The 27,589-nt window shown below is 46.3% G+C and overlaps 1 protein-coding gene across 2 annotated transcripts in view; it reads right to left on the bottom strand.

Moving 5' to 3' along the window:
• clocka (clock circadian regulator a) overlaps positions 1–27,589 on the bottom strand; it is a 143,548-nt gene that overhangs the window by 46,412 nt on the left and 69,547 nt on the right. For both annotated transcript variants that reach the window (XM_072569529.1, XM_072569528.1), the window contains 3 exons: positions 24,527–24,636; positions 24,322–24,404; positions 21,551–21,657 (listed from right to left, as the gene is read on the bottom strand). In XM_072569529.1, coding sequence (XP_072425630.1) covers positions 21,551–21,657; positions 24,322–24,404; positions 24,527–24,636 — 300 coding nt within the window. The remainder of the gene's footprint in view (positions 1–21,550; positions 21,658–24,321; positions 24,405–24,526; positions 24,637–27,589) is intronic.

The raw sequence follows: 27,589 nt of genomic DNA on the forward strand, positions 1-27,589 counted from the left end.
ACTCTCATTCTCTTCATTATTACTTCAGATCTCAACTTTATCACAAAATAACATATGAAGGGGATCTCTAATTGTCTGTGCTATCAGTTCTGTAGATCTTTGCCTATCAAATGCAATGCTCCTTAGATCCAAGCAACACACTGGCTTCATGCAGAATTGTACAGACGTTTCACAGTGCGAAAAGGACACTTCACTTTCCGCTGCTGTCACAAATACTAACAATTATCAAAAATAGTGTAATCATTACTCTCATTTTAGCCCTAAATACATAGACAATTCATTATGTATTTCTAAACCTGTGCTATTATTAGTCACTTCTGTCATTTCTAGTTAATGGATCATCTTTTAGTCTATACATTTTAACTTCAGGAATTTGGGCTGAATAATCCCACAAATTGGCAATGGGTTAATTTGGGGGAGTTTCACGAAGGTTCCTCCACTTGAGTTCTAGGCAGTCATCTCATGCAATTCACCACTGCTCATCTCTTAGAATCAGAGAATCTCTACAGTACAGAAAGACAGCATTCAGTCCACCTGGTCTGCACTGACCTTCTGAACAGCATCCCACTCAGAACTCCACCCTATCCCCATCAGCCTGCATTAACCATGGCTAATCCACTTCGCCTGCGCATCCTTGGACACAACAGTGCAATTTAGCACAGCTAATCCACCTAACCTGTACATCTTGGCAGTGTGGGAAATGCATACAGACATGGGGAGAATGTGCAAACTCTACACAGTTACCCAAGGCTGGAATCGAACGCTGGTGTTGTAAAGCAGTAGCGCTAATCACTGAGCAATCATGCTGCCCCTAAACTGCCACCAAATCACCTATTATGACCTTATTTAAAATCCAAATTTTACAATATGCCATGGTTGAAATTGAACCCACATCCCTGAAGTTGCCATGAGACACTGAATTACTAACGCGGACTTGAAAATATTTCGCTGTCCCATCACTGTTACTGTGTCAAAATCCTGGAATTCCCTCCATCATGGCATTGTGTATTGACCCATGGAGGAGGCACTTTTGGCTGGAGATTGCTGCGAAAGCTTCAGCCTTTTGCACTGTATTGGGCTCTTCCATCATTGAGAATGGAGATATTTGTGGAGCTCCTCTTCCAGTGAGTTATTTAATTGTCCACGACTGGATGTGACAAGACTACAGAGCTTTGAGCTGACCCCATTGGTTGTGGGATGACAGCTCTGTCTATTACTTGCTGCTTATGCTGTTTGGCACGCAAGTATTCCTGCTCGGGTGGCTTCACCAGTTTGACACCTCATTTTCAGGTGCTGCTCTTAGTGTGCCCTCCTGCAATTTCTATCGAAGCAGCATTGATGATAATGCTTGAGTGGGGGATATGCCAGGCCATGAGATTACAGATTGTGCTGGAGCACAATTCTGCTGCTGCTAATGGCTCACAGCACCTCTTGAATGTCCAGTTTTGAGTTGCTAGATCTGATTGAAGTCTGTCCCATTTCGCACGGTGATAGTGCCACAAAACATGATTCTCAATTTGAAGGTAGGAGTTTGTCTCCATAAGGACTGTGCAATGGTTGTCCTTACCAATACTGTCATGCACAGACGCACCTACAGCTGGCAGATTGGTAAGGATGAAGTCACTGTGAGAAACTAGCCAAAATAACTGGCAGTTAAGTAGACCTGCAACGTATACGGAGTAAAACACTAACTTTATTAGCCACACAGAATACAATGAACCCTAATGTTAATTTGAATTTTTTGAGAGAATGGAAGCTGGATTGTGGATAATTAGCTAAGAAGACATATTGGGATTTCTTTTTAAAATGTTAACAGTCCCTAAGTTATTGTAACTCTGGCTTAAGCCAGCTACTCAGGCAGGTTTAGATTTTTCCCTTTCCTCCAAGGAAGTTCCTTCTCAAAAAAAAATTTAAGTGCACACTGTGCAATGATTTTAGTCTTGTTGAGAACACAAATGAACCTTTCTTTAAAAATGTTTTTCTCTTTTTTTTCCCTTTCAAGTTTCTTTTTCCAACTAACAACTTGGACTTACCTAGAGGGGATCGAGGAACTGGAAAGCCGGAGGCAAATCCATGAACACGGCCGGTGTGGGGAAGTAGTCCCAGAGTGCCAGTTGGCATGGGGAAGCAGTCCCGGAGCGGAGACCAGTGAGGGGATACAGCCCCAGAGCGGAAATTGGCACGAGGAAGCAGTCCTAGAGCAGAGACCGGCATAGGGAAGCAGTCCCGGAGCGGAGACCGGCACAGGGAATCAGTCCTAGAGCGGAGACCGGCACAGGGAAGCAGTCCCGGAGTGAAAAACCGGCACAGGGAAGCAGTCCCGGAGCGGAGACCGGCACAGGGAAGCAGTCCCGGAGCGGAGACCGGCACAGGGAAGCAGTCCCGGAGTGGAGACCGGCACAGGGAAGCAGTCCCGCAGCGGAGACCGGCACAGGGAAGCAGTCCTGAAGCAGAGACCGGCACGGGGAAGCAGACCAGGAGCAGAGAACAGCATGTGGAAGCAGTCCCGGAGCGGAGACCAGAGAGGGGAAGCAGTCCCGGAGTGGAGACCGGAGAGGGGAAGCAGTCCCGGAGCGCAGACCGGAGAGGGGAAGCAGTCCCGGTGCAGAGACCGGTATCGGGAAGCAGTTCTGGAGCGGAGACCGGAAAGGGGAAGCAGTCCCGGAGCGGAGACCGGAAAGGGGAAGCAGTCCCGGAGCGGAGACTGGAGAGGGGAAACAGTCCTGGAGGGGAGACCAGCACAGGGATGCAATCCTGGAGCGGAGAACGCCACGGGGAAGCAGTCTCTGAGCTGAGACCGGAGAGGGGAAGCAGTCCCAGAGCGGGGACCAGTGAGGGGATACAGCCCCAGAGCGGAGATTGGCACGAGGAAGCAGTCCTGGAGCGGAGACCGGAAGGAGGAAGCAGTCCTGGAACAGAGAACTGGCACGGGGAAGCAGTCTCGGAGCGGATACCAAAAAGGGGAAGCAGTCCCGGAGCTGAGACCAGTGAGGGGATACAGCCCAAGAGCGGAGATTAGCACGAGGAAGCAGTCCCAGAGCAGAGACCGGCAGGTGGAAGCAGTCCTGGAACGGAGACCGGAACAGGGAAGCAATCCCGGAGCAGAGACCAGCACAGGGAAGCAGTCCCGGAGCATAGACCGGCACGCGGAAGCAGTCCCGGAGCGTAGACCGGCACGGGGAAGCAGACCAGGAGCACAGAACAGCATGTGGAAGCAGTCCCGGAGCAGAGACTGGCACGCGGAAGCAGTCCCGGAGCGTAGACCGGCACGGGGAAGCAGTCCCAGAGCAGAGACCAGAAAGGGGAAGCAGTCCTGGAGGGGAGACCAGCACAGAGATGCAGTCCCGGGGCGGGGATCAGCACAGGGAAGCAGTCCCGGAGCAGAGACCGGCACAGGGAAGCAGTCCCGGAGCATAGACCGGCACGGGGAAGCAGTCCCGGAGCAGAGACCGGCACGGGGAAGCAGTCCCGGAGCAGAGACCGGCACGGGGAAGCAGTCCCGGAGCAGAGACCGGCACGGGGAAGCAGTCCCGGAGCAGAGACCGGCACGGGGAAGCAGTCCCGGAGCAGAGACCGGCACGGGGAAGCAGTCCCGGAGCAGAGACCGGCACGGGGAAGCAGTCCCGGAGCAGAGACCGGCACGGGGAAGCAGTCCCGGAGCAGAGACCGGCACGGGGAAGCAGTCCCGGAGCAGAGACCGGCACGGGGAAGCAGTCCCGGAGCAGAGACCGGCACGGGGAAGCAGTCCCGGAGCGGAGACCAGAGAGGGGAAGCAGTCCCGGAGCGGAGACCGGAGAGGGGAAGCAGTCCCGGAGCGGAGACCGGAGAGGGGAAGCAGTCCCGGATCGCAGACCGGAGAGGGGAAGCAGTCCCAGTGCAGAGACCGGCACGGGGAAGCAGTCCCGGAGAGGAGACCGGAAAGGGGAAGCAGTCCCGGAGCGGAGACCGGAGAGGGGAAGCAGTCCCAGAGCGGAGACCGGAGAGGGGAAGCAGTCCCGGAGCAGAGACTGGCGCGGGGAAGCAGTCCCGGAGCGGATACCAAAAAGGGGAAGCAGTCCCGGAGCGGAGACCGGCACAGGGAAGCAATCCCGGAGCAGAGACCAGCACAAGTAAGCAGTCCCGCAGCGGAGAATGCCACGTGGAAGCAGTCCCGGAGCGTAGACCGGCACGGGGAAGCAGACCAGGAGCACAGAACAGCATGTGGAAGCAGTCCCGGAGCAGAGACTGGCACGCGGAAGCAGTCCCGGAGCGTAGACCGGCACGGGGAAGCAGTCCCAGAGCAGAGACCAGAAAGGGGAAGCAGTCCTGGAGGGGAGACCAGCACAGAGATGCAGTCCCGGGGCGGGGATCAGCACAGGGAAGCAGTCCCGGAGCAGAGACCGGCACAGGGAAGCAGTCCCGGAGCATAGACCGGCACGGGGAAGCAGTCCCGGAGCATAGACCGGCACGGGGAAGCAGTCCCGGAGCAGAGACCGGCACGGGGAAGCAGTCCCGGAGCAGAGACCGGCACGGGGAAGCAGTCCCGGAGCAGAGACCGGCACGGGGAAGCAGTCCCGGAGCAGAGACCGGCACGGGGAAGCAGTCCCGGAGCAGAGACCGGCACGGGGAAGCAGTCCCGGAGCAGAGACCGGCACGGGGAAGCAGTCCCGGAGCAGAGACCGGCACGGGGAAGCAGTCCCGGAGCAGAGACCGGCACGGGGAAGCAGTCCCGGAGCGGAGACCGGCACGGGGAAGCAGTCCCGGAGCGGAGACCAGAGAGGGGAAGCAGTCCCGGAGCGGAGACCGGAGAGGGGAAGCAGTCCCGGAGCGGAGACCGGAGAGGGGAAGCAGTCCCGGATCGCAGACCGGAGAGGGGAAGCAGTCCCGGTGCAGAGACCGGCACGGGGAAGCAGTCCCGGAGAGGAGACCGGAAAGGGGAAGCAGTCCCGGAGCGGAGACCGGAGAGGGGAAGCAGTCCCAGAGCGGAGACCGGAGAGGGGAAGCAGTCCCGGAGCAGAGACTGGCGCGGGGAAGCAGTCCCGGAGCGGATACCAAAAAGGGGAAGCAGTCCCGGAGCGGAGACCGGCACAGGGAAGCAATCCCGGAGCAGAGACCAGCACAAGTAAGCAGTCCCGCAGCGGAGAATGCCACGTGGAAGCAGTCCCGGAGCGTAGACCGGCACGGGGAAGCAGTCCCAGAGCAGAGACCAGAGAGGGGAAGCAGTCCTGGAGGGGGGACCAGCACAGGGAAGCAGTCCTGGAGCATAGACCGGCACGAGGAAGCAGTCCCGGAGCATAGACCGGCACGGGGAAGCAGTCCCGGAGCGTAGACCGGCACGGGGAAGCAGTCCCGGAGTGGAGACCAGAGAGGGGAAGCAGTCCCGGAGTGTAGACCGGCACGGGGAAGCAGTCCCGGAGTGGAGACCAGAGAGGGGAAGCAGTCCCGGAGCAGAGACCAGAGAGGGGAAGCAGTCCTGGAGAGGAGACCAGCACGGGGAAGCAGTCCCGGTGCAGAGACCGGCACAGGGAAGCAGTCTCGGAGAGGAGACCGGCAAGGGGAAGCAGTCCCGGAGAGGAGACCGGCAAGGGGAAGCAGTCCCGGAGAGGAGACCAGAGAGGGAAAACAGTCCCGGAGCGGTGACCATAATAGGGAAGCAGTCCCGGAGAGGAGACCGGCACGGGGAAACAGTCCCGGAGGGGAGACCGGCACGGGGAAACAGTCCCGGAGAGGAGACCGGCATGGGGAAACAGTCCCGAAGCGGAGACCGGCACGGGGAAGCATTCCTGGAGCGGATAACGGCAAAGGGAAGCAGTCCCGGAGTGCGGACCAGAAAGGGGAAACAGTCTTAGTTCAGAGACCGGCTTGGGGAAGGTGTTAGTCCCGGAGCGGAGACCGGCACAGGGAAGCTGTCCCAGAGCGGAGGCCGGCACGGGGAAGCAGTCCCGGAATGGAGACCGGCACAGGGAAGCTGTCCCAGGGCGGAGGCCGGCACGGGGAAGCAGTCCCGGAATGGAGACCGGCACGGGGAAGCAATCCCGGAGCGGAGACCGGCACAGAGAAGCAGTCCCAGAGCGGAGACCAGAGAGGGGAAGCATTCCTGGTGCAGAGACCGGCACGGGGAAGCATTCCTGGTGCAGAGAACGGCACAGGGAAGCAGTCCCGGAGCAGAGACGGGCACGGGGAAGCAGTCCGGGTGCAGCGAACGGCATGGGGAAGCAGTCCCGGAGCGGGGACCAGAGAGGGGAAACAGTACCGGAGCGGAGACCAGCACAGGGAAGCAGTCCCGGAGCAGAGACCGGAGAGGGGAAGCAGTCCCGGAGCGGAGACCGGAGAGGGGAAGCAGTCCCGGAGCAGAGTCAGGCACGGGGAAGCAGTCCCGGAGCGTAGACCGGCACGGGGAAGCAGCCCCGGAACAGAGACTGGCACAGGGAAGCAGTCCCGGAGAGGAGACCAGAGAGGGGAAGCAGACCCGGAGTGGAGGCCGGCACGGGGAAGCAGTCCTCGAACGGAGATTGGCACGGGGAAGCAGTCCCGGAGCAGAGACCGGCACGGGGAAGCAGTCCCGGAGCAGAGACCGGCAAGGGGAAGCAGTCCCGGAGCAGAGACCGGCACGGGGAAGCAGTCCCGGAGCAGAGACCGGCACGGGGAAGCAATCCCGGAGCAGAGACCAGCACAAGTAAGCAGTCCCGCAGCGGAGAATGCCACGTGGAAGCAGTCCCGGAGCGTAGACCGGCACGGGGAAGCAGTCCCAGAGCAGAGACCAGAGAGGGGAAGCAGTCCTGGAGGGGGGACCAGCACAGGGAAGCAGTCCCGGAGCATAGACCGGCACGAGGAAGCAGTCCCGGAGCATAGACCGGCACGGGGAAGCAGTCCCGGAGCGTAGACCGGCACGGGGAAGCAGTCCCGGAGTGGAGACCAGAGAGGGGAAGCAGTCCCGGAGTGGAGACCAGAGAGGGGAAGCAGTCCCGGAGCAGAGACCAGAGAGGGGAAGCAGTCCTGGAGAGGAGACCAGCACGGGGAAACAGTCCCGGTGCAGAGACCGGCACAGGGAAGCAGTCTCGGAGAGGAGACCGGCAAGGGGAAGCAGTCCCGGAGAGGAGACCGGCAAGGGGAAGCAGTCCCGGAGAGGAGACCAGAGAGGGAAAACAGTCCCGGAGCGGTGACCATAATAGGGAAGCAGTCCCGGAGAGGAGACCGGCACGGGGAAACAGTCCCGGAGGGGAGACCGGCACGGGGAAACAGTCCCGGAGAGGAGACCGGCACGGGGAAACAGTCCCGGAGAGGAGACCGGCACGGGGAAGCATTCCTGGAGTGGATAACGGCAAAGGGAAGCAGTCCCGGAGTGCGGACCAGAAAGGGGAAACAGTCTTAGTTCAGAGACCGGCTTGGGGAAGGTGTTAGTCCCGGAGCGGAGACCGGCACAGGGAAGCTGTCCCAGAGCGGAGGCCGGCACGGGGAAGCAGTCCCGGAGCGGAGACCGGCACAGGGAAGCTGTCCCAGGGCGGAGGCCGGCACGGGGAAGCAGTCCCGGAGCGGAGACCAGCATAGGGAAGCAGTCCTGGGCTGAGGCTGACACAGGAAGAGAGTTCCAGAGAAAACCTATCTTGGAGCAGCTGACAGTCGGTGCAGAGCAGACTAATGGCTTGGAGCAGAGCAGGACTGGGGTCGCTGGACTGGGGTCTGGCGCGGGTGGTCAGATCACATGCGAAAGGCCCCACGCTGTGTTTATTTGTATTATGTTTATCTGATTATAATGTCTAACCTTTTAACTATGTTTTCTTTCTAACTTATACAATGAATCACTGTAAAGTAATGTAACCACTTCTCTTGTTTATACCTCTTTGTGTCTAAGACTTGTACCTAGGTATTTGTATCTAAGATGGTGCCATAAGAGGTAGATTTGTAAAACTTTTCACTATACTCTTGTACTTGAGTATATGTGACAATAAAGGATATTCTAATTCATGAATGATCGACTCCATTCATTAGTCAATTCCAGATTAATCACTGTATTCACTAACTATCTTGTCTTCGTTTACAAATATTCTGGGCCTCACCTCTGCTAGTTTTGATTGAAATTCCTATATTTCATCAAAAACTATAACCACTTCTAACAAGTTTTGTTTCTCCTTTGCACCAACAATTCTTAAAGCTAAAGTCTTTCTCATAATCCCACAGTGGGCACAAGAAAAAGCAATCATAACAATCAAGCATTTCCTCTAAATATCAAAGTCTTCCATTTCAGTGCTTTCGCTACTTCAGTAATATAGAATCATAGAATCCCTCAAGCGCAGATAGAGGCTAATCAGTCCATTGAATCTGCACTGACTCTCCGAACAACACTATGGGGAACTAGACCCAGCTCCCACCCCATCTCTGTAACCTTGCATTTACCACAACTAATCCACCTGGATATTGTGGGGGAATTTAGCATGGCTAATCCACTAATCTGCACATCTTTCAACATATTGCTGTATTCTTTACTGTGTTTTATTCTTAGAATTAAAATTCAGCCTGTGATCTCACTCCTTCTGGTTGATTCCCACATTCAAGTCCAATCCACTATAAATTCTTCCTTGTTTCCTAATATAATCTGACTGAAAAGGAGGCATTTTATTTGTGTGATGAACCATTCTGCATATAACATTAATCACACTTCAAAAATGGTTGTAGCATAAAATTTATATCACATTTTCAGTTTAGTTCAAATTACGTTTTTGATTCAAACATAGTTATCAAATAAAAGCTAAAATGCTCAAGTGTAGGAATAAAAGAATGTCAGGCATTATTCCAACTTCACCACTATAATGTTCATATTGCAAATCATGGCAGCATAAAAAGGGAATCTGTTCAACTGTCTTTAATGTAAGAAAATGACATATGTATGACAAACCATTTCATCCTTAAAAACCTATTCAGTGAGATGGTTTGCCTGTCAAAGTAAGCAACAGCAAACCAAAGCTGTTTCTAAAAATCAATTCCATCAATGTAAAATAATTTTAAATACAATCTAATAAAAAATTAGTCATCAAAATATAAAAATCAAGATTGAAAACTGGCCATTTTTTCCTGGCTTGCTGAATGCCCATCCATTGAAGTGACAGAAGAATCCATCATCTTAACATCCACAACACAAATTAAAATGCAATCAGCATCTTCCAGTATGTCTTATTCTTCCAGAACATCATACTATTCAGATTAATATATCTATATTTTACATTTTATTCCAACGAATAGACACAGAAAATTAGAAAATCACTTCTGTTCCTAAAAATTAAATTTTAGTATTTTTCATTAAATGTCAGTTTTGTTAAGGGGTTTTCTCTGCAAGGCTGAGTGAATTTTCTCACTGCGTTTTACCAAATTTTCCTCAGTAACTACCCAACCCACCCTTCTTGTCCGATTGGGGCCCCATTTTTTTGATTTGAGTTATTACTGTCCATGTGCCAAGGTACAGTGAAAAATATTCACCATGATGTCCAATTCCTTTTATACCCCCATTCCACACGCTGAGTGCCTGAAAGCTCTCAGTCAGAGACTTGAACAATCCCTATCCATCATCACTCTCCTCTGCTTGGCTGAACTTGTTCTTTCATTGAACAATTTCGCCTTGAATTTATCTCACTTCTGCCAAGCCAAAGGAATGGCTATGGGCATCACATGGGTCCCAGTTATGCCTATTTATGGGGTATGTGGAACAATCTTTATTCCAGTCCTACACTAGACCCCTCCTACAACTCTTTTTATAGTACATCGATGACTGTTTTGGTGCTGCCTCATGCTCCTGCCTGTACTTTGAAAGATTTGCTAATTTTGCATCCTATTTCCACCCCTCTATAACTTTCACATAGTCCATCTCGACTCTTCCCTTCCTTTCCTTACCCTCCATCTCCATTTCGGGCAATAAACTGTCCACTGCAATCCACTACAAAGCCAATGACTCCCATAGCTACCTTGATTACAGCTCTTCACACCCCACATCCGGTAAGGATTCCATCCCATTCTCCCAGTTCTTTTGTCAATGTTGTATTTGTTGGGGGAATGTCACCGTCCAAAACAGTGCTGCTGATATGGCTTCCTTCTTCCATAACCGTGGTTTCATGCCCACTGTGGTTGACACAGCCGGCAGCCGCATCCAACCTAATCACCTGAGCTTCCGCCCTTGCCCCTTTCCATCACTCACAACAGCATGATTGGATACCCTTGCCCTCCACTTTCATTCCAATAGCTTCTGCATTCAAAGAATCTTTCACCACCATTTCAGACAAATCCAGCAGAACACCACCACATCTTTCCCTCAGTCCCCCTGTCTGCATTCTGCATGGACTGTTCTCTCTAGGACACTCTAGTCTGCTCCTCAATGATCACCAACATGAACCCCCCTTCCCAATGCACCTTCCCATGTAACTGCATGGAAGGGATCTGCCCCTTCACCACCTACCTGCTCACAATCCCAGGACCTATGACAGTTTTGCCAGGTGAAGCAGCATTTCACCTGTATCTCCTCCAATTTGGTCTACTACATTCTCTGCATCCAATATGGTCGACTCTACATTGGAGAAACCAAAGACAGTGGGTGATCGCTTTGTAGAACACCTCTGGTCCGCGCACAAGTCCCTGACCTTCCTATAGCTAGTCATTTTAACACAGCATCCTGCTCGCATGCCCACTTGTCTGGACTTGGCATGCTGCAATGTTCCAGTGAATCCAGTGCAAACTGGAAGAACATGTCATTTTCAGGTTAAACACTGTACCACGTTCTGGACTTAGTTCAGCACCTTCAGATTGTGAACTCACTCCCATTCCTTCACTTTCTTTACTTATTATATTCTCTGTCACCATGTCCTTGCTCCGCTTCCCTCACTCCAGTGGGACCATCTACTCTTTCCAGTTTGGCAGGTGAACACACCATTGCTCTGCCATTCTCACATTCCAATCACTTAATCTGCACTATCAGCAACCTTTCTCCCTGTACTCCACCCCCACACTATAGCATAAATACTGTCCTCTCCATACTTCATGTCAGCTCTGATGAAGCGTCAACTAGACTTGAACCATTCGCTTGCTCTCTCCACATGGATGCTGCCTGACCGGCTGTGATTTCCAGCATTTTTTGTTTCAATACAGATTCCAGCATCTGCAATAATTTACTCCTGAGAAGTGTTGTCTTGCATGCTTTGAAACCTAAATGTACTGTACAAGTGCATCAGGGTTACAGAACAGAGTGCATTATACAATGTTACAGCTGCAAAGGTGCAGTGAGAGATCAACATTAACATTAAAGAGTTCTATTAAAAAGTCTGATAACAGCCTGGAAGAAGCTGTTCTTGAAGTTGTTAGAACATGTATACAAAATTTTACAGCTTCTGCCCAATGGAAGAGGATGGAAGAGTGTACAACCGAGGTGGGAGGAGTCTTTGGTTATTTAGTTGCTTTCTCGATGTGGCAGGAGATATAGATGAAGTCAACTGATGTGAGGCTGGTTTGCGTGATGGGCTGGGCTGTGTTCACAACTCTGCAGTTTCTTACAGAGTTGGGAAGAGCAGTCGCCTTACCACACTACGATGCATCCAGACAGGATGCTTTCGATGGTACATCGATACAAATTTGTAAGTGTCTTTATGGGCATGCTGAACTTCCTTAGACCCCTGAAGTAGAAGAGACATTGTCTGCTTTCTTAATTGTAGTGGCAATCTAACCAGGACAGATTGTTGATGATCCTCACTCCTAAAAACTTGATGCTCTCGAACATCTCCACCTCAGCACCATTCTGCCACTCGCTGTACCCTGAACAATTTATTACTGCCAGGATATCCTGGAATGGACCTACATCCCTGGCACCGGTGCTGACTTTAACATAGGAACATAGGCTATTCAGCCTCTCGAGCTTTGTCCGCCATTCAATGAGATCATGGCCTAACACCACATATCTGCCTTTAGTCCATGCCCCTTAATACATTCACTTAACAAAGATTTATTTATCTCAGTTTTAAAATTGACAAATGATCTGGCATCATGGAATAATGCTTGTCGGACTGGAGCCCCGTGACTACTGGTGTTCCTCAGGTGCTGGGCCCATTGCTGTTTGTTATCTATATCAATAATTTGGATGAGAATGTACAAGGTATCATTAGTAAGTTTACTAAAGACACTAAAACAGGCAGTGTCATGGATAGTGAGGAATGTTCTCAGAAAATGCAGCAGGACCGTGATCAGCTGAGGAAGTGGACTGAGAAATGGGCAAATGGAATTTAATATAGATAAGTGTGAGGTCTTGCATTTTGGAAAATAACATCAAGGTCGGAGTTTCATGGTGAACGATTGAGCCTTAAAACATTGGAGTTCAGGTGCATGGTTCTCTGAAAGTGGAGTAACAGGTAGACAGGGCAGTGAAGGCGACATTTGGCACAACTGGCCTTCATCAGTCTGGGCATAGAGTATAGAAATTGGGACATAATGTTACAGTTGTACAGGGATTTTGAGAGGCTGCACTTGGAGTATTGTGTTGAGTTTTGGTCACCTTGTTATACAAAAGACATTATTAAACTGGAAAGAGTGCATAATAAATTTACAAGGATGCTGCCAGGACTCAATGGTCCGAGTTATAGGGAGAGGCTGGACAAGCCAGGAAATTTTTTTTCTTTAGAACATAGGAGACCAAGTGGCGATCTTAAAGAAACGTATAAGATCATGAGAGGCATGGATAGGGTGAATGCACTGAGCCTTTTTCCCAGGATTGGGGAATTGAGGACTAGAGAGCATCAGTTTAAGGTGGGGGGGAATAAAAGGGAACCTGAAGGGCATTTTTTTTTTACACATAGGGTGGTGCACATATGGAATGAGCTGCCAGTGGAAATAGTTGAGGTGGGTTAATTAACAACATTTAAAAGGCATTTGGACAAATACATGGATCAGAAAGGATTAGAATGCTACAGGCCAAGTGCAGGGAAATAGGGTTAGCGTGTATGGTACTTTGATCAACATGGAACCGTTTGGGCCAAAAGGCCAGTCTCTGTGCTGTAGGACTCTATGACTCTATCAACTGCTGTTTCTGAAAGAGAGTTCCAAGCCTCTACCACTCGTTGTAGATGGAAGTGCTCCCTAACATCTAGTCTGGCCATAATTTTCAGACTCTGCCCACTAGTTCTAGAATCTCCAACTGTGGAAATGCTTTAACTTTAACTGCGTTGTCATTGCCTGTTAATATCTTGAAAACCTCAATCAGATCACCGTTTAAACTTCTAAATTCTAAACGAAATGGGTCAAATTTTTACAATCTCCCCTCAAAATTTAATTCTTGGGCAGTAGAAAGAAGAAAATCAGGAGGGCAAAAAGGGGACATGAAATAGCTTTGGTAAATAGAGTGAAGAAGAATTCAAAGAGATTCTATCATTATATTAAGAGTAACTAAGAGAAGAGGGCTCCTTAAAGATCAACGTGGCCATCTGTGTGTGGAACCATAGGAGTTATTAGATTTGGTACTGGGTAATGAACCTGCCAGGTGTTAGATTTGGAGGTAGTCGAGCACTTTGGTGATAGTGACTATAATTCAATTATGTTTACTTTAGCGATGGAAAGGGATACTTTACACTGCAGGGCAAGAGCTACAGCTGGGGGAAAGGCAATTACGATGTGATTAGGCAAGATTTACAATGCATCGGATGGGGGATGAAACTGCAGGGAAAGGGCACAATAGAAAATGTGGAGCTCATTGAAGGAACAGTTACTGTGTGTCCTTGATAAGTATGCACCTGTCAGACAGGAAGGAAGCTATCAAGCGCAGGAGCCATGGTTTACAAAGCAAGTTGAATCTCTTGTCAAGAGAAAGAAGAAGGCTTATGTTAGAATGAGATGTAAAGGCTCAGTTAGGGAGATTGAGGGTTACCAGATAGTCGTGAAAGACCTAAACAGAGAGCTAAGATGAGCGAGAAGGGGACATGAGAAGTTGTTGGTAGATAGGATCAGGGAAAACCCTAAAGCTTTCTATAGATGTATCAGGAATAAAAGAATGACTAGAGTCAGATTAGGGCCAATCAAGGACAGTAGTGGGAAGTTGTGCATGCAGTCAAAGGAGATAGGGGAAGCTATTTCGTCAGTATTCACACTGGAAAAATACAATATTATAGAGTCATAGAAATATACACCACAGAAACAGACCCTTCGGTCCAACTCATCCGTGCCGACCAGATATCCCAATCCAATCTAGTCCCACCTACCGGCACCCGGTCCATATCCCTCCAAACTCTTCCTATTCACATACGACATCCAGGTGCCTTTTAAATGTTGCAATTGTACCAATCTGCACCACGTCCTCTGGCAGCTCATTCCATACATGCACCATCCTCTGCATGAAAAAGTTGCCTATTAGGTCTCTTTTATATCTTTCCCCTCTCACTCTAAACATATGCCCTCTAGTTCTGGACTCCACTACTTGAGGGAAAAGACTTTATTTATCTTATTCATGCCCCTCATGATTTTATAAACCTCTATTAGGTCACCCCTCAGCCTCTGAAGCTCCAGGGAAAACAGCCCCAGCCTATTCTACCTCTCCCCACAGCTCAAATCCTCCAACCCTGACCAACATCCTTGTTCATCTTTTCTGAACCCTTTCAAGTTTCACAACGTCATTTTGATAGAAAGGAGACCAGAATTGCCTGCAATATTCCAAATGTGGCCTAATCAATGTCCTATACAGCCGCAACATGACCTCCCCAACTCCTGTACTCAATACTCTGACCAATAAAGGAAAGCATACCAAACGCCTTCTTCGCTATTCTATCCACCTGCGATCTATTTTCAAGGAGCTATGCACCTGCACTCCAAGGTCTCTTTGTTCAGCAACACTCCCTAGGACCTTACCATTAAGTGTATAAGTCCTGCTAAGATTTGCTTTCCCAAAATGCACTTCGCATTTATCTAAATTAAACACCATCTGTCACTTCTCAGCTCATTGGCCCATCTGATCAAGATCCCATTGTAATCTGAGGTATCCTCCTTCACTGACCACTACACCTCCAATTTTGGCGTCATCTGCAAACTTACTAACTATACCTCTTATGCTCACATCCAAATCATTTATATAAATGACGAAAAGTAATGGAGCCAGCACCGATCCTTGTGACACTCCACTGGTCACAGGCCTCCAGTCTGAAAAACAACCCTCCACCACCACCCTCTGTCTTCTACCTTTGAGCCAGTTCTGTATCCAAATGGCTAGTTCTCCCTGTAGTCCATGAGATCTAACCTTGCCAACCAGTCTCCCTTGGGGATCCTTGTCAAATGCCTTACTGAAGTCCATATAGATCACATCCACTGCTCTGCCCTCCTCAATCCTCTTTGTTACTTCTTCAAAAAACTCAATCACGTTTGTGACATATGATTTCTCATGCACAAGCCATGTTGACTATCCCTAATCAGTCCTTGGCTTTCCAAATACATGTACATCCTGTCCCTCAGGATTCCCTTCAACAACTTGCCCACCACAGACGTCAGGTTCACTGGTTTATAGTTCTCTAGCTTATCCTTACCACCTTTCTTAAACAGCGCACTACGTTAGCCAACCTCCAGTCTTCTGGCACCTCACCTGTGACTATCTATGATACAAATATCTCAGCAAGGGGCCTAGTTTCCCTATCTTCCCACAGAGTTCTAGGGTACCACCTGATCAGGTCCTGGGGATTTATCCACTTTTATGAATTGCAAGACATCCAGCACTTCCTTCCCCATCATATGGACATTTTGCATGGTGTCACCATCTATTTCCTACATTCTATATCTTTGATGCCCTTTTCCACAGCAAACACTGATGCAAAATACTTATTTAGTATCTCTCCTATCTCCTGCGACTCCACACAAAGGCCGTCTTGCTGATCTTTGAGGGGCCCTTTTCTCTCCCTAGTTACCCTTTGTCCTTAATGTATTTGTGAAAACCCCCTGGATTCTCCTTAATTCTATTTGCCAAAGCTATCTCATGTCCCCTTTTTGCCCTCCTGATTTCCCTCTTAAGTATACTCCTACTGCCTTGATACTCTTCTCAGGATTCACTTGATCTATCTTGTCTATACCTGACATATGCTTCCTTCTTTTTCTTGACCAAACCCTTAATTTCTTTAGTCATCCAGCATTCCCTACACCTACCAGCCTTTCCTCTCACCCTAACAGGATTATATTGTCTCTGGACTCTCGTTATCTCATTTCTGAAGGCTTCCCATTTTTCTAGCCGTCCCTTTACCTGCAAACATCTGCCCCCAATCAACTTTTGGTAGTTCTTGCCTAATATTGTCAAAATTAGCCTTCCTCCAATTTAGAACTTCAACTTTTAGATCAGGTCTTGTTGAGGAGAATACTGAGAAACAAGCTTCGAGACGCTATGGGATTGAGGTTCACAAGAAAGAAGCATTAGAAATTCTCGAAAGTGTGAAAATAGATAAATCCTCTGGGCCAGATGAGATTTATTCTGGGATTCTCTGGGAAGCCAGGGAGGAGATTGCTAAGCCTTTGGCTTTGATCTTTATGTCTTCATTGACTACAGGAATTGTACCAGAAGACTGGAGAATAACAAATGTTGTTCCCTTGTTCAAGGAGAGTAGAGACAACCCTTGTAATTAAAGACCAGTGAGTCTTACTTTGGTTGTGGGTAAAGTGCTGGAAAAGGTTATAAGAGATAGGATTTATAATCATCTAGAGAGGAATAAGTTGATTAGGGATAGTCAGCACGATCTTGTGAAGGGTAGGTCACGCTTCACAAACCTTAGTGAATTCTCTGAGAAGGTGACTAGACAGGTGGATGAGGGTAAAGCCACTGATGTGGTGTATATGGATTTCAGTAAGCCGTTTAGTAAGGTTCCCCATGGTAGGTTACTGCACAAAATATGGAGGCATGGGATTGAGGGCGATTTAGTGGTTTGGATCAGAACTTGGCCATTTGAAAGAAAACAGGTGGTGGTGGTTGATTGGAAATATTCATCCTGGAGTTCAGTTGCTAGTGGTATTCCGCAAGGATCTGTTTTGGAGCCACCGCTGTTTGTCATTTTTATAAACAACCCCAATGAGAGCGTAGAAGGATGGCTTAGTAAATTTGCAGATGACACTAAGGTCGGTACAGTTGTGGATAGTGTCGAAGGATGTTGTAGGTTACAGAGGGACATAGATAGGCTGCAGAGCTGGGCTGAGAGGTGGCAAATGGAATGTAGTGCAGAAAAGTGAGAGATGATTCACTTTGGAAGGAGTAACAAGAATGCAGAGTATGGGCTCATGGTAAGTTTCTTGGTAGCGCAGATGAGCAGAGATCTTGGTGTCCATGCATACAGATCCTTCAAAGTTGCCACCCAAGTTGATAGGGCTGTTAAGAAGGCACATGGTGTGTAAGCTTTTTTTAGTAGAGGGATCGAGTTTCGGAACGACGAGGTCATGCTGCAGCTGTATAAAACTCTAGTGTGGCCGCAGTTGGAGTATTGCGTGCAGTTCTGGTCACCACATTATAGGAAGGATGTGGACACTTTAGAAAGGGTTCAGAGGAGATTTACTAGGACGTTACCTGGTATGGAGGAAAAGTCTTATGAGGTAAGGTTGAGGTACTTGAGACTGTTTTCGTCAGACAGAGGAAGGTTGAGGTGTGACTTAATTGAGACATACAAGATAATCAGAGAGTTAGATAAGGTGGACAGTGACAGCCTTTTTCCTAAGATGGTGATGGCTAGCATGAGAGATCATACCTTTAAAGGGGTGATAGATAGAGGATAGATGTCAGAGGCAGTTTCTTTACTCAGAGAGTAGTAGGGGCATGGAATGCACTGCCTGCAACAGTTGTAGACTTGCCAACTTTACGGGCATTTAAGTAGTCATTGGATAGACATGTGGACGAGAATAGAATAGTGTAGAGTAGATGGGCTTCAGATTGGTTTCGCAGGGCGGCGCAACATTGAGGGTCGAAGCGCCTGTACAGCACTGTAATGTTCTATGGGTGAAATACTAAATGAATATTTTGTGTAAATATTTACTGACGTGGATGACATGGAAACTTGGGAATTTGGGGGAAAAAAAAGAGTGGTGTCTTGAAAAGTGTACATACTACAGAAGTCGTGCTGGAGGTCTTAAAATGCATAAAAGGCAGATAAATCCCCAGGAGCTGATCAGGTATTTCTTCAAACTTCGTGCAAAGCTAAGGAAGCAACTGCTAGTCCCCTTACTGAGATATTTGTACAACAGACAGTCAGAGGTGAGGTGCTGGAAGACCAAAGGTTGGCTAGTGTGGTGCCATTGTTTAAGGAAAGCTATAAAGCCAGAGGACCCTCAGGTTCCCTTTCATTCTTTCCCCACTCACCTTAAACTGATGCTCTCTCATCCTCAATTCCCCAACCCTGGGGAAAAAGGCTGACCAATGAAGGCAAGCATGCCATACCCCTTCTTCATACAATATTATACACTTCTATCAGCTCCCCTTTCAGTCTCCTATACTCTAAAGATAAAAAGTCCTAGTTTGTCCAACCTCACCCTATAAACTCAGGCCATTGAGTTCTGGCAATATCCTTGTATATTTCTTCTGCACTCTTTCCAGTTTAATAACATCCTTTATATAACAAGGTGAACAAAACTGAACACAATACTCCAATGTGCAGCCTCACCAAAAGCCTCCTTCACTGCCCAGTTAGCCTTATGTCAGTGGTGGGTAAGTTGTTGAAAGGGATTCTGAGGGACAGGGTTCACACATATTTGGAAAGGCAAGAACTGATTAGGGATAGATGGGAAATCATGTTTCACTAAGTTGATTCAATGACAAAAAAGATTGATGAAGACAGAGAAGGGGATGTTGTCTATATGAAGTAAAACTTTTGATAAGGTTCCACATGGTAGATTGGTAAGGATAGATTGCGTAGGATCCAAGGGGAGCTAGACAATTGGATGTAATACTGACTTGCAGGTAGAAGATAGAGGGTCGTGGTACAGAGTTGCTTTTCAAACTGGAGGCACTTGACCAGCTGTGTGCCACGAGGACTGCTGCTAGGTCCACTGCTTTTCATCATTTATGTAAATGAACTGGATTTGGATATAGGAGGCATGGTAAGTAAGTTTACAGATGACACCAAAATAGATGGTGTATTGGCCAGTGAGAAAGAGTACAATGGAACTTTAATCAGATTGGCTAATAGGCTGAGGAGTGGCAGATGAAGATTAATTTGAATAAACGTGACGTATTACATTTTGATAAGGCAAACCAGGGTAGGGTGTATACAGTTAATAACAGGGCCCTGGAGAGTGCTGCTGAACAAAGAAACCTCGGGGTGCGGGTCATAGTTAAGTGCAGACGTAGGTAGACAGGGTGTGAAGGAGGAGTTTGTCAGGCTTGCCTACATTGGTCAGAATACTGAGTATAGGAATTGGTTTGTCATGTTGCAGCTGTACAGGACATTGGTGAGGCCACTTTTAGAATGCTGCATACAAATCTGATCACCCTTCTACAGGAAGGATGTTGTTAAACTTGAGAGAGTACAGTAAAGACTTACAAGGATATTGCTGGAATTGGAGGGTTTGAGTTATAGGGAGAGGCTGAATAGTCTTGGGCTATTTTCTTTGGAGCGTCGAGGGCTGAGGGGTAACCTTATAAAAGTTTCTAAGATCATGTGGGGCATGGATAGGGTGAATAGCCAAGGTCTTTGCCTAGGAGGGGGAAGTCAAAATCTAGAGGGCATAGATTAAAGATGAAAAGGGTAAGATTTAAAAAGGACCCAAGGGGTAACGTTTTCATGCAAAGGGTGGTGCGTGTATGCAGCAAGCTGTATGGAGGTAGGTACAGTTACAATGCTGTACCTGTATATGAACTGGGGGGTGGGTGGATTTTAAGAGGGATATGTGCCAAATGCTGGCAAATGGGATGCGTTCAGATTGGGATGTCTGGTCAGCACGGAAGAGTTGGACCGAGAGTCTGTTTCCTTGCTGTGTAACTCTATTACTAAGTCAAGGTAGCATTCTTATAAATCTACATTGTAGTATCTCCAAGACAAATACACCCTCCTTAAGGTGCGTCCAGATTTGCTCACAGTACTCCAAGTGGGGTCTGACTAGGTGTTTGTATAGATTTAAAAGACTGCTATGCACACAGAACAGTGTTTTTAGTCCAGAGCTGTCCTGTGAGGTTTCTGATATTTGCCCCAGACATGGAAGGGGAAATTGATGTCCTACTTTGTGGGTAAGCACCTGGGGTTTTGCTGGATAAGGTTTTGCAGAGGCAGGACATCCTCCTTCGCCAACACCTGCAAGTGGAGGCCACAACACCAGAATAGGTCAGTCTGTTCGGAGGTTGTCACCCTGATCAGTGTCATCTCAGCTGTCTGGAGGAGTGCACAGCAATGTAGGAAGAAGTCAATGACCTTTACTCTGTTAGTCTAAGTGCCACACAGTTCTCTCCAATACCTCAAACTCACTCTTTCTTTGCTACTGTACTCACTTCCCTTCAAGGTTCATGCCCTTAAGAATTTCACTATTGCTTGCAACATCTTGTCTCACTTGCTCTCACCCACTCCAAGCAAACAACACTTACCCTGCATCCTGTGTGCTATCTACTCATTCACACAACACAAGTCCCTACCTCCACCAAAATTACCAGCTCATTCCAGGAGGAAAGCAACCCATGATAGGGCAGGAGAGTCAAGACAGGTGGTGTTTTGTCTGGTTCGGCTCTTCACCACTAATGAGTAGAGGATCCTGACTCTGATGCCCTCCCCTCCCTCCAACCCCCAGAACTGCTGACTTACCACATTCAACAACATGGGACTGGTATCAGAAGCTGTCTTGACTGATTGTGCCAAGACATCCTGACTGAAGACCACTCCCCTTGAACACATGTTGAATGTCAGTCTCCATGGACAAGGGGTGCATGTGGCTGGTTTCCCTGGGGCATGCCCTGAAATGCTGGTTCTTGGTATCAAACATAGAGGATGTGCGGAGCGAGCAATAAGCTGAGGTCACCATGTACCTATTCTGAGTAACATGTCAAAAATTCTCAGCATCTAGTTTACACATGGTGGGTGGTATACTCGAAAACTGTATATTAATGAGGTGAGATCTGCAGGTAATAAGGAAAACTTCCCCTTAACAGGTAACTCACTGCTGCCTAGGGAGAATCTCACTTCAATGTTTGGAAATTAGTTATAAGATGCAGTGAGTTGTTTCCAATATTGAGATAGGCCTCACTGGATTTCTCATGTGATTCTGCCACGTTTCTCGCCAGAGCGCGTCATTCAAACCCTATACGACTATCCTATAACTTTCATTTTAACTCAAACATTATACAATTCATAGCAAAATAATCTTGGCAGCAGAACTGTTGCCAACTAATTCCCACTGCACTTATCAATGTACCTGATAACACTTCTTAGAAATCTGATTTTTAATTAATATTCTGAGTGGAATAGCATCAATTCCAAAACAAACTGTTCCACCATTTTAACCTACCATGTTCTATAAGACAGATGGTACATTATTTTGTTTAACACAATTAACAGTAAAAGTTTTCTGTACAGATTTCTGAAATATTGAGAAAATTATCCATTATTAACAATCAACAAGTACTTACAGTGCTCATGGCATTTTGCCAATTTTTCCAAGTCATCCACATGGTAGTAATCATAGCCAGATGTGCCCAACACTTCAAATGGTAAATAACCTATTATTGGAGGTGCCCTAGATTAAGTTCAAAAATCAAAAAAAATACTTTTAACATTTCACATATGTTATTTCTACAGAAACTGCTGAAAAGGCTCAGCAGGTCTGGCAGCATCTGTGGAGAAAAATCAGAGTTAGCGTTTTGGGTTGAGTGACTCTTCCTCAGAACTGTTCTCAGGAAAGGTCCCTTTGACCTGAAACTTTAACTCTGCTTTCTCTTCACAAATGCTGCCTGATCTGCTGAGCTTTTCCAGCAATTTCTGTTTTTGTTTCTGATTTACAACATCCACAATTCTTTCAGTTTTTATCTTATCTCTACATCCTGACATGTACGTTTTATTTCATCTTTACAAAAATGGCTTCCTCAAAATTGACAGAGAGGAGCTGGTGGATTAGCTTACTTGGATTTTCATAAGGCTTTCCATAAGGTCACATAAAAAGGTTAGCATATACATTTAAAGCATTTGGAAGAGTATCAACATATTTGACAGACAGGAAACAAACAGTAGGAATAAAAAGTTTTTTTCTCCAAGCGGCCTTCATAGTCAGAGAATTTGAGTAGAGCAGGGATGATGCAATTATATACCAATCCTCGAGTATTGTTTACAGTTTTAGTCTCCTTAGCTGAGAGGAAGGATATAGAGGGAATGTAAGGTTTATCAGACTGATTCCTGGGATGGCAAGACTGATGTATGAAGAGAGACTAGATTAGTTAGGATTATGTCACTGGAGCTTAGAAGAATGAGAGGGGAGGGCGTCTCTTAGAAACCTATAAATTCTAAAATGACTAGACTGAGTCATCCCACAAAGAATATTCTCAATGGCTGGGAAGTCCAGAACTAGGGGTGAAAATCTAAAGGGTTGGCCACTCTGAACTAAGATAAGGAGAACTCTTTTCACCCAGGGAATGTTGAGCCTGTAGAATTCTCTCCCATAGAAAACAGTTGAGACCAAAACATTGAATATTTCAAGAAGAGGTTAGATGTAGTTCTTAAGGTTAAAGGGATCAAAAGTATGGAGACAGGTAGAATCAGGGTTGGGTGACTGGCAATGATCATACTGTGCCAGAGTAGGTTAAATGGCTGGATAGTCTATTTCTGAACCTATTTTCTAAGTTTCTGCAAATGTGCTTAACACTCAGCAATTAACATACTAATTAAAACATGATCTCCATAAACATCAATTATTTTTGAGCAGATTATTAGATTTAAGACATTTGATAAAGTACGACATTAATTTCCTAATGCAAAATCTGAATTAATATTTGTTGATGTGACTAATATTTGATCAATGCATATCCTGAATGGTTTGTTTTTAAATTAATAAATGTCAAACAGAATAGTATTGTTTCAGGTTGTGACTAGTAACTCCACATATGCTAACATACTGGCAGGGCATTTTTTTGTTTTTATTCCAGATGCTGCAAATTTAAACTACTTTGCCCTTCAAGTATATTTTATGCCTTACTAAACAACATCTCTATAATTCAGATGTTCATTAAAAGTAATACACTCTGTTAGTCTACAAAGAGATAACAAGTTGCAGCATACATTTAGTCAGTATATCAATCTTAGAATACGCACTTGAACGAATTTGGGGGATTAAGTTGCCAGAGCATTTTTTCAATTTTATGCCCTTTCATATTTGTCATAATATTTCAACCAACTTCTAATATCTTCCATGTTTTATTCCCAGTTTAGATTATTTTGTTCCCGATCTTGAATACTTTCTGACCTCTGACCTCAAGTGGTTCAGTTACTGGTTAACAATGGAGGCAACAAATAATTACATGTATGCCCTGTCGATCAAAAAGCTCTACAGTCTGAACATATATCCACAATGTGTCTTATACATAGTTAACTCTACTTCACAGTTAATGTAGTATTGCAGAATAACTACCACACTTCAACAAATTTCTCACCACCACCTCAGGCTGAATCAGGCTACCTGTAATTTCAAAACTGAACTAAGATTCCAATATAGTTCTCCATATAATAATCTTGGCTAATCTTGGCTAACCCCAACCCTTAATTCTCCAAATAATCTACACCTATTTGTCCTTCAGTTTTTCCGAAGTTCAAATCCTCATTACTTGATTACTTTAATGTTTTACCAGCCAGCATCAATAAAGCAGCACATTCAAACTGTGATAGTGGCACCCTGATGCATATTAGGTTTCATTCATCTATCAGCCCTTCAAGCCCTATGTTTGCAGATCTATATTGGCTCTTTCTTCACAACTAAAACCACTAGCCAACAATGGAAATTTGATACTTCCGTCCTTCTGTTTGAGTGCGACTATTCTTTTGACCTTGCCTGTCCTTTGTACGTAATAGTATCTCTCCCCCAGCCAAAATTCTTCAACTTTTTGATTCTGGAATCATGTGCATAGTCCAAGCCCAACTAACACCACATCACTGGCATCTTCAACCACAAATCCAAATCTCAGGAATTTCCTTTGTAAACCCTTGTGTCATCATTCAAAATATAAATCTTTGACAAAGCTTTTGGTCACCACTCACCCTGCCTCAATCTTTACTTCAACACAATCTCACCAATCCTTTTTTCTATAAAGTTGCTTATGAATTTTGCCTTGTTAAAAGCAACAGATAAGTATGCTTTTAAAACTATTTCTCACACTCTGTCGAAAGGATTTATTTTAAACAAAATTAGGGGACACACCTATGATCAAGGAACAAAAACTTCCATTCCAAACTGTGCCTTGATGTAAATTCTTCATTTGGTTCTTCAATAGTGCACATTTCCTACAAATAAAGAGAAAGAGAAAAATTGTCTTCTGCAAAAAAAAGCAGCTAAAAGCATTAGTGCATACATAAGACTGGCAAGCAAACAAAATTTGAAGATTTTTAAACAACTATGATTGTACCTTAATAAATTGCGGTGTGGCTAATCTGACAGTTGCTACAAAGCATACTCTTTTTTCATAGGTTGGCTTTAGTTTAACTCCTTCAAATCCATTTCGTGCAGAACTAGGCACTGAATGAAATAAACACAGTCATAACTTGACAGTTTTAAGAATAACAGAGAAATATCAGACAAGATAGTAAATTTAGAAACATAATGTTAAGACATCTCACAATGAAGATCACTTTTGAAAACAGGTTAATAAAAAATTTTCATTTATTATTGTCCACAATTTCAAGCAGCTGAAGGGAGTAAATGTATTTGGGAGAACAGTGAGAAAATTATCCAGAGACTTGCATTTAATTGCTTTCAACTGAAGAAATGAGGATATTACTTAAATTTTTAAAAGATTAAGAGATATAGAAAATGCAGATATAGGAAGACAATTAACAATGAACAGAGAATAAAGCAGAGAGCGGCGGGAGCTGGGCGGAAGTGAAGTTGGAGCACAGAGGCTGTTGGGTAACTGGGTGAGTATTATTTAAGTAGGTGTGATTACGCCACAGTTGAAGAAGGTGAAGACATGACTACCAAGCTGATTCAGTGTACTGTGTGCATGATGTGGGAGGTCAGGGACTCTGGTGTAGATGGCTTGTATAACTGTGGAAAGTGTGTACACATTCAGCTTCTGACAGAGCATATTGCAGCACTGAAGAAAGAACAAGATGACCTCAGGCTCATCCGAGAGAACAAGATCTTTCTGGACAGGACCTTCAGCAGGTTATTACACCGAGGATATCAGAAGAGAGTAGAAGGCAGAAGACGATTGGAAAGGCAGAGATGAGACAAGTGCAAGAGACTCTGAGGGAAGTTCCTGTCAGGAACAGGTTGAATATCTTGGAAACCGTAGAGACAGAAGTCACTGCCAGTCCGAGAGGCAGTCAGGTCTGCCAATCAGAAATTGGCGTGGAGGCAGAGTCAAGGAGTCAGACATTATACAGAGCCGTGGTAATAGGGGACTCCATAGTGATAGGGACTGAAAGGGGTTTCTGCGACAACAGGTCCATTATCTGAGGAATTTGAGGATAGTGTGTTGCCTTCCTGGTGACAGGATTAAGGACATCGCAGACAGAGTGCAGGAAATCCTCAAGGGCAAAGGTGAAGAGTCAGACATGGTGATGCATGTCGGCACAAATGATGTCGGGAAGAAGAGGAGGGACATTCTACAGTGGGACTTCGGAGAACTCGGAAGAAGGCTGAAAAGCAGGACATCAGGGTGGTTATCTCCGGTTTGCTTCCAGTTCCTCGGGCTAGAGAGGACAGCAACAGGGAGATACTGGACCTGAATGAGTGGCTGGGGAACTGGTACAGGAAGCAAGGATTTAAATTCTTGGATTACTGGGGCATGTTTAGCGGTAAGGATAAATTATACAAGAGGGACGGGTTGCACCTCAATAGTTGGGGGACCAGCATTCTGAAAGGTAGGTTTAAAAGCTGCATTTAAACTAAATAATGGGGGGGGAGGTGAGGGGACAAACTGGAAGTTTAAGAAGGAAGTTAAAGGGAAAGCTAGAACAAGAGAAGAGAAGTCAAGAAAGACAACAGAATCAGTGGAGCAGAAAACTCAAAAAAGGATCATGCCATAAGGTCAAGTGAAATAGGGATTGATAGGAAGGGTGAGGGGAGTAACAAATTAAAAATATTATATATGAATGCACAAAGCATTAGAAATAAGGTGGATGAGCTGGAGGCTCATTTGGAAATTGGCAGTTACGATGTTCTGAGGATAACTGAGACATGGCTTCAAGTGAACAGGGCCTGGGAAATGAATATTCAAGGCTATACGTGCTATCGTAAAGACAGACTGACTAGCAGAGGGGGTGGGGTGGCCCTGTTGGTAAGGAATGATATTCAGTCCCTTGCGCGGGAGGATCTAAAATCAGGGGATGTAGAGTCAGTGTGGATAGAGCTGAGAAATTCTAAGGATAGAAAGACCCTAATGGGAGTTATCCACAGGCCCCCAAACAGTAGCCTGGATGTAGTGTGTAAGTTGAATAAGGAGCTGAAATTGGTCTGTTGCAAAGATATTACTACAGTTGTTATGGGGGATTTCAACATGCAGGTACACTGGGAGAATCAGGATGGTACTGGACCCCAAGAAAGGGAGTTTATGGAGTGCCTCCAAGATGGATTCTTAGAACAGCTGGTGCTGGAGCCTACCAGGGAGAAGGCAATTCTGGATCTGGTGTTGTGCAATGAACCGGATTTAATCAAGGACCTCGAAGTAAAGGAGCCATTAGGAGGTAATACAATAAGTTTTAATCTGTAGTTTGAAAGGGAGAGGGTAGAATTGGAAGTGACAATATTTCAGTTGAATAAGGGGAACTATGGAGCTATGAGGGAGGAGCTGGCCTAAGTTCAATGGTGCAATACCCTAGCAGGGATGACTGTGGAACAACAATAGCAGGTATTTCTGGGTATAATGCAGAAGATGCAGGATCAGTGCATTCCAAAAAGGAAGAAAGATCCTAAGGGGAGGCAGGGCTGGCCGTGGCTGACAAGGGAAGTTTAGGACCATATAAAGACAAAAGAGAAAAAGTATAACATAGCTAAGATGAGTGGGAAATCAGAGGACTGGGAAGCTTTTAAAGAACAGAGGATAACTAAAAAGGAAATATGCAAAGAAAAAATAAAGTACGAAGGTAAACTGGCCAAAAATATAAAGGAGGGTAGTAAAGGCTTTTTTAGGTATGTGAAAAGAAGAAAAAAAATGGTTAAGACTAAAATTGGGCCCTTGAAGACAGAAATGGGTGAATTTATTATGGGGAACAAAGAAATGGCAGAAGAGTTGAATTGGTACTTTAGATCTGTCTTCACTGGGGAAGACACCAGCAATCTCCCAGATGTAATAGGGGCTGAAAGACCTGGACTGAAGGGAATTTATATTAGGAAGGAAATGGTGTTGGGGAGATTGTTAGGTCTGAAGGCTGATAAGTCCCCGGGACCTGATGGTCTGCATCCCAGGGTACTGAATGAGGTGGCTCTAGAAATCATGGATGCATTGGTGATCATTTTCCAATGTTCT

The sequence above is a fragment of the Chiloscyllium punctatum genome, chromosome 1, assembly GCF_047496795.1.
Source record: "Chiloscyllium punctatum isolate Juve2018m chromosome 1, sChiPun1.3, whole genome shotgun sequence".
Classification (NCBI taxonomy): domain Eukaryota; kingdom Metazoa; phylum Chordata; class Chondrichthyes; order Orectolobiformes; family Hemiscylliidae; genus Chiloscyllium; species Chiloscyllium punctatum.